At 38.5% G+C, this 7,974-nt stretch overlaps 1 protein-coding gene across 1 annotated transcript; it reads left to right on the top strand.

The window, feature by feature from the left end:
- The first annotated feature begins 962 nt into the window (after positions 1-962).
- On the top strand, positions 963-6,241 carry LOC138716169 (cuticle protein 7-like). Its single transcript, XM_069849008.1, has 3 exons — positions 963-1,109; positions 2,654-2,881; positions 5,540-6,241. The coding sequence occupies exons 1-3, from the start codon at positions 1,095-1,097 to the stop codon at positions 5,969-5,971; spliced, it is 675 nt and encodes a 224-aa protein (XP_069705109.1). The 5' UTR covers positions 963-1,094; the 3' UTR covers positions 5,972-6,241.
- The last annotated feature ends 1,733 nt before the right edge of the window (positions 6,242-7,974 follow it).

Below are 7,974 nucleotides of genomic sequence, written 5' to 3'. Positions count from 1 at the left end.
CTAAAACCGCACTGATGATCCCCAATAATATCATCTACGTACGGAGTTAATCTTCTCAAAAGAATATTGGACAAAATTTTGTACGCCGTCAACAAAAGTGATATTCCTCGAAAGTTACTACAGTGTTGTGTGGTCCCCCTTCTTAATAATAGGTACTAGCTATTCATATTAAAAGGAATGTTGAAATTCATTTACTAAAGCAAGAATATACTGTAACTTCGGTACAACTGTCCCTCACGCGACTGAAAACGTTGCGAAAAAGTAAGCGAGTACTGAAGGGTTAAGCCGTTAAGGGACACATTTACAACTCGAACAAAAAACTATTTACGAAGCATTAACCCCCTCGACAGCACTGCGAATTGAATATTGCCTATGGAATTCCACTATGAAGAAAGAAGTCGAGGAGCCCCATTTACTGAGCGATGCTCAGGTCTTCCAGGCATTATTAGTAATATCGCAATAATTCTCGTGCAAGCCCCAGGATACAAAATGTAAAAATAGGTTTCCCACAGCAGTAAAAAGAAAGATCAACAGCGATTCAAGATTCATAATGCATGGCTCCGCTGGAGTTTGGATTCGAATCGCATTTGTACAGGTCATCTCGTTGCGTTTCTTCCGAAATTTTTTTCGAGATGGAAGAAAAAAATATCGTGTATACTAACACCGATTCTTGGGACTCATTTCGCCAGGCTATGTGTCCTTGCGAACCTGTTGTTTACATAAACAAGACTTGTAAGGAGTCTTGATCTCAATCTGCAAGTCACCCACATGAATTCGCAGCAGATAAATACATAATGGTACAAGTTATAAGTGTGCGAAAGTCGAATTACGCCTTTCCTTTGTTCTAATTTCCTCATTAACGAAGACCAAACGCGATCGGCTGAATCTTTGTCGTAGTATCGTGCTATATGGACACAATATTTTATTAGTTTCTTTGGATAAATGTGAAAGGAGGACTTGAAAACGTGCGGTGTGATAGAGAGGTGTGTCCATTTAGTGTCGTGTCCACAAAGAATTGTATAAAAGGGAATGTGTATCGTATTAAGGTATCAATTCAAGTGCAGTTCTCAACACAGAAAACAACGGCTTCAAAAATGTCTCTTATTCAGGTAATAATATAGAAGAGCTTTACCGGTACCTTCAACTGTTATCAACAGTAATCCCACTAGAGGTTTTGATTTATCTAGAGAAAATCAAAACTCGAGTGGGATTTAATTGACTATTACACGATTAGAAGAAAGTATATAAAGATTAGAAGTAATTATTAATTGGCTTACGAAAATACAACTGTCTTCAAATGTATTATTTTACTATCTCAACATTACGCTAGATGGCAGTAGTGTTTTATGATTATGTTTTCTTGTTATCAGTTGTGCCAACTATGGAATCTTCATTGAACTCTGTGGACGGTTACTAGTCAAGAAGGCTTTGTTGATTCAGTTTCATTTTTATTAAAACACTTCAATCATCCGGATTCCAGTAATCAACGCCACTTGACAGATGATTTTCAATAAATCTTAGTATCAAACAATCTCTGATACGTGACTATCCAAACATAACCTAAATAATATAAACGAATGTTAGAAAAGTTTTAATTAGGGATAATGAAATAAACAAGAAAGGTTTTAATTAACGATGATGAAAAAAATAAACATGAATAATTTTAAAAGAAACAATTATCGAAAGTACAATTTTCAAATTTGAATGTTTTAGTGGTTGGTGGTTCAGTTGATGTTATATTGGACGTGTGCGTAAAAGAAGTGAACTCGTTGATGTACATGGTGTATCCCTCAACTTATTCAGGATTTCCGAATGGTGCTTTTCATATATGACCAATCATCTTCATTAATTCTTGTTCTTGAATGCCAATGCGAATCATATTTGAAAGTGCTGTGCATCGACTGGAGTGGTTTTTAATTTTCTGTTTTTTGACGTCCAGACCAGTGCAGTTTGAAATGTTGGCAAACAAAGAAACAAATGCTAGGATAGTGATAAAAATAAACAAATGCTAGGGACGCGATAATATTAAACAAATGCTAGGGACGCGATAAAATTTTGCGATAAGCAGCCATGATTGGGTGAAATACGTCCTTTCGTACCGTTTTATTGGTCAAAAGTAGTGTGACGTGGTAAAAGTGTAATAGTCATCATAAAACAGTACACAATCGTAAAAATCATTGGTATATTGTTGTCATAAATTAAAACAAAGAAATGAAAAGAAATTATATATACCGTAGTTTATTATTAAAATAAACCTAACATTAAGAGTTCATAAGTATAACTCTGATTTACATTTTTCAATATACAAACACCCTACATCCTGTGAAGACAATTTTTAGTTATTCAAAATCTATATATTTTCCCTTATTATGATTTCACGACTTTGATTCCAACATACCGCTTAATACGAAACAGCACGAAAGACTTATATATCACAGCATTTTATATCATATTGTACTCCATAATTACATGCTTTTGAAGACTTCTAATTTAATGACTTGAATGGTTTCTGATAATTGATAAGTAATTTGACAGTATAAATAAATCCATATTTAAATTGTATTAACTACACTCATCGGATCCAACATGCCTTTGAAATTTCAAATGTTTCAGCTAAGCGATTGTGCTCTAACTTATCTATTCTTCACTGCAGGTGTCCGTGTTCGCTGCCATCATGGCAGCTACTCTAGCCATACCCGTCCATGAAGCACAATCCTATTCCTCTTATTCTTCCGGACCCCTTGAATCTCACGACTCACTCTCCCTCTCTCACGCTCCTCTAGCAATCTCACACGCTCCTCTCGCCATCTCACACGCTCCTGTGATTGTAGCTTCTCATGCTCCTGTAGAAGTCCACCACGCCGCTGAAGTTGAACATCATGTAAGTATTGTACTATAGACAATAGACATCCCTGAAGGTCAAGGGCCCCCTAATTATCAATAGGGCTAGCTCGGCAAAATTCCTAAGATGAGCTATTGCCTGTGAGATTTCTTTCCTATGTGTGTTTTTGCATATCCTTATTTATCAGTACTGTACTACTACTATCCAAATTTAAAACAATCTAATTTACTTTTATTAATAACTCTGATTGTGTAGTACTGCTACATTATAAGATTTAAATCATCAGATCCCAGTTCTATGGCACATCTGGAACACAAAGTAAAGGGAACAGCTTCTATCTCTGCATTGTACCAATTTGCAAAGATAAGTTATGTGAGGTTTTCATTTATATTGATGTGACTATCTTCCGAACGGAGTTGTAAAGCAAATGGTGGTTTCATTATGATTGCCTTCACCAGAATTATGGAAACGAATTTCCGAGCATAAGATGCAAGTAGTTGTCTGGATTTTTGGAAGAGAGACATCTTTTCAATCTGAATATATGTATCCTGTCCAACCCCCCCCCCCCCAGTACCATAATTTTTATATAGAAGAACTTGAAGCGAAATAGGAAGAGTGGCCATTTCAAGTATTGTGATTGACTGGGAGAGACACATTGCATTAGAGCGGTCTCTAGCGCAAGCCATTCAAGTAATGTTTTCAACATTTCAAAAGTGATAGTGTAGTTAATGGCGAGAAATTCCGTCCCCTGACCTAACGATTTTCGACCTTCTCATATTTAGCTATCGCCTCATCTAACCCACTCTAACCTTGTCAAATTCCTCGACCTTCTATCACTTTTCTATCCCCTCATTTAATCCACGCTAAACTTGTCACAGTCCTCGACCTCCTGTCACTTTGCTACCTCCTCATCTAATCCACTCTAAACTTGTTACAGCCCTCAATCTCCTGTCACTTTGCTATGCCCTCATCTAATGTACTCTAAACTTGTTACAGTTCTCGACCTCCTGTCACTTTGCTATCCCCTGATCTAATATAATCTAAACCTGTCACAGTTCTCGACCTCTTGTCACTTTGCTATCCCCTCATCTAATCCGCTCTAAACTTGTCACTGTCCTCGACCTCCAGTCACTTTGCTACTCCCTCATCTAATTCACTCTAAACTTGTCACAGTCCTCGACCTCCTGTCACTTTACTATCCTCTCAACAAATTCACTGTAAACTTGTCACAGTCGATCTCCTACCATTTTGCTATTCTCTTATCCAATCGCCCTAACATTGTCACAGTCCTCGATCTCCTGTCACTTTGATATCCCCTCATCTAATCCACTCTAAACATGTCACAGTCCTCGACCTCCTGTGACTTTGCTATCCCCTCATCTAATCCGCTCTAAACTTGTCACTGTCCTCGACCTCCAGTCACTTTGCTACTCCCTCATCTAATTCACTCTAAGCATATCACAGTCCTCGACCTCCTGTTACTTTGCTATCCCCTCATCTAATCCGCTCTAAACTTGTAACTGTCCTCGACCTGCAGTCACTTTGCTACTCCCTCATCTAATTCACTCTAAACTTGTCACAGTCCTCGCTCTCCTGTTACTTTGCTATCCCCTCATCTAATCCGCTCTAAATTTGTCACAGTCCTCGACCTCCTGTCACTTTACTATCCTCTCAACAAACTCACTGTAAACTTGTCACAGTCGATCTCCTACCATTTTGCTATTCTCTTATCCAATCGCCCTAACATTGTCACAGTCCTCGATCTCCTGTCACTTTGATATCCCCTCATCTAATCCACTCTAAACATGTCACAGTCCTCGACCTCCTGTGACTTTGCTATCCCCTCATCTAATGTACTCTAAAGTTGTCACAGTCCTCGACCTCCTATCACTTTGCTATCCTCTAATCTAACCTACTCTAACCTTGTCATAGTCCTCGACCTTCTGCCACTTTTCTATCCCCTCATCTAATCCAACCTAAACTTGTCAGAGTCCTCAGCCTCCTGTCACTTTTCTATCCCCTCATCTAATTCACTTTAAACTTGTCACAGTTATTGACCTCCTATCACTTTACCATCCCCTCATCTAACTCACTGTAAACTTGTCACAGTCGATCTCCTATCACTTTGCTATTCCCTTATCCAATCGCTCTAACATTGTCACAATCCTCGATCTACTGTTTCTTTGCTATCCCCTCATGTAATTCACTATAACCTTATTACATTCCTTGGCCTGCTGTTACTTAGCTATCGGCGCTTGTGTCCAGATCGTGCAGAATGCAGATTAGTAATTTTTACTCCACTTTTATTGTATTTTTGGTTCAGGAATAAAACTCATAATTCACACTAAGTTTTACGTTCTAGTCATATATGAAATGAAGGGTTAGAAGTAATGTTGATATACCGAATGGAAGAAAATTTGTGACGAGAATATCACTTGCACTTAGCAGTCGCTTGTCACTGACTTCACTAGCAGAATACTCTTAGTGCTTTGTAGTGTTGATAGTCGTCTGGTAAAGCTAATCTTAATATTATAAGAATAAGTTTAACACTAGAGTTGAAAGAATTAGAGTATAGTAAAATTGTGCGCCACATTTCAACTAAAGGCCTTGGATTCAATATATTAAAAATGTAGCCTTAAACACGTTCCTACACTAACTTACTCTGAACTGACCCTAAAATATTGTGTTACATTTCAGGCTCCCGCCCACTACGAATTCAAGTATGGCGTCAGGGATGAGCACACCCACGACATCAAGGAGCAGGCTGAGAAGCGTGATGGTGACAAGGTGTCAGGATACTACAAGCTGGTTGAGCCCGACGGCACCACCCGTACCGTCCACTACACCGCTGACAAGCACACCGGATTCCACGCCCAGGTTGTGAGGTCAGGACACGCCGCCCACCCCGCTGCCGCCCCCGCACATGTTCACAAGGTGGCAGCCGCCCCTGTGATCTCGTATGGTCATGCAGCCCCTGTGATCTCATATTCTCATGCCCCTGTGATCTCATACGCACATGCCGCCCCCGTAGTGTCATACTCCCACGAACCTCTTGCCGCCTCCAGTCACGGATCTGCTACCAGCTACAGCAGCAGTAATCTAGAACAAGGCTCTGAAGGATATCACTGAGAGGATATTCACTCATCATAACATTATCAACAAATGATCTGGCTCGTTCATGTTTTGTCCTATCATTGCACACCATTTCATAGTAAATATCTACACGCTTTTTCGTACATAGCACGCTTCATGCCACGCATCGTTCGCCTTATTAAAATTCTGAACTCCATAAGCAAAACGTTATTGTTAATTTGTTATAATATATTGTATTGTTTAAGCAATATGTTGGTTGGTGTTGTACATAGACGCTTATATGTTAATAAATTGTGATTTAAGAAATGAGACTATTTAATTGTGTTCAATAGCCAATGCCTATGATTTTACCTACTTTACAAACACAAAATTTTCCTTTTCTGACATTAAGACCGGAGCTCCGAACCACCAGGGTAGCGAGTATACCGCCTAAGTTACGCCGGTGGCTGCTACTCTCTGTCCGAGTGGTTAAGTCGCATCTCGGTTTCCACATTCATTTCTGCCTGTCCCTTTGTAAAGGCTAGTGACAGGGTTATTGGGCGTTTTCCTGAAAATATTTTCTGGGCGGAATTGGAAGTCTACATAATATTACACAACTGCAATATTTAATATAATTTAAATAAAAGGGCCCCGTTAAGTAAGTAACTCTCAGATGATTTCCCCCTGTTTCGACGACCTCATGTGACATAACCACTCGGACGACATTATCTTTTATATATATATATATATATATATATATATATATATATATATATATATACATATTTTATAAATGTACGTATTATATACATAGCACACAAACACAGACATAATGATGGGAACAAATAGGCCTACTATAAGAACATGGGGAGGATAAAGATAACAAGGGGAATAAAGGCAGAACAAGTGGAATGTAAGGAGGATAAGGTAAAGATAAGAAAAATAGGGGAATGACAAAGAGAATAAGGGGAATACAAGATAAACAAGAGAACGTCGTGGAAAACAAGAGGAATAAAAGGATAACATGGGAAGAGATGGAAAACAAAGGGAAGGCGAAGAGAATAGTAGAACAAGGGGAATATGAGGAGAATAAGGGGAATTGGAGAAGAAAATTAGAGTACAAATAAAACAAGGGAAAGCCAAGGAGAACAAGGGAAAACAAGGATCATGGGAAGACAAGGAGAACGAGTGGAATAGAAAAACATGGGGACAAGGAGACCAAGGGGAATACAAGAACAAAGAAAACACAAGGAAAACAAGAAAAATACAAAGAGAAAGAGGAAAACGCAAGAACAATTTGAAGACAAGGAAAACGAGGGGAATACAGTGAGAACAAAGAAAATACAAAGACAAAGTGAGAATATAAGGAAAGTAATTGGAAGAGAAAGAAAACAAAGGAAAGACAACGGGAATACAAGGGGAAAAAAGAAACATTTGGAAAACAAGGGGAATACAAGGAGAAATGGTGAATATATTGAGAACAAAATGAATGCGCGGATGACAAGTGAAATACAAGGAGAAAAAGAGGAATAAATGTAGAAAAGGGGAATTAAAGTGAACAAGGCGAATACTACCTCTGATTGAGATTCTGGTCAGACAGTACATCTCTCTTGACGACATGTGTCAGAGGAAGAACAATAAAATTATTTGTATGCATCTGAAGTCTGATTAATATAATATGCAGCTAGTCATCGATGTACGCAATGGAGGAGGAAAGGAACTGGCCACCATACCCCATTATCTCCTGGCCTAATTGCCTCATAAGTAGTGCCTTCTTGGTATCACTTGTGAGGTTCAGACCCGTTTCATTTTTCATTTCATTTCATTTATTGTATTCCATATTAGCAATAAAGTTTAAGATGTGAAACAAGTCAAAATTATACAAAATTACAATTACAATTTTTACATTTCTTTACAATTTCAATTTCAATTTTTTACAATTTTTTGCCGAGATGTAGTGAGATGAGCTGAGGACGAGGATTCGCCAGCAGATTACTTGGCATATGCCCTATGGTTGGGGAAAACCTCGGAAAAAACCCAACCAGGTAAAAACCAAACCA

The sequence above is a fragment of the Periplaneta americana genome, chromosome 16 (genome assembly GCF_040183065.1).
Source record: "Periplaneta americana isolate PAMFEO1 chromosome 16, P.americana_PAMFEO1_priV1, whole genome shotgun sequence".
Classification (NCBI taxonomy): domain Eukaryota; kingdom Metazoa; phylum Arthropoda; class Insecta; order Blattodea; family Blattidae; genus Periplaneta; species Periplaneta americana.
Note: the sequence above shows the minus strand (reverse complement) of the source record. Positions and strands in the feature narration are given on the sequence as shown.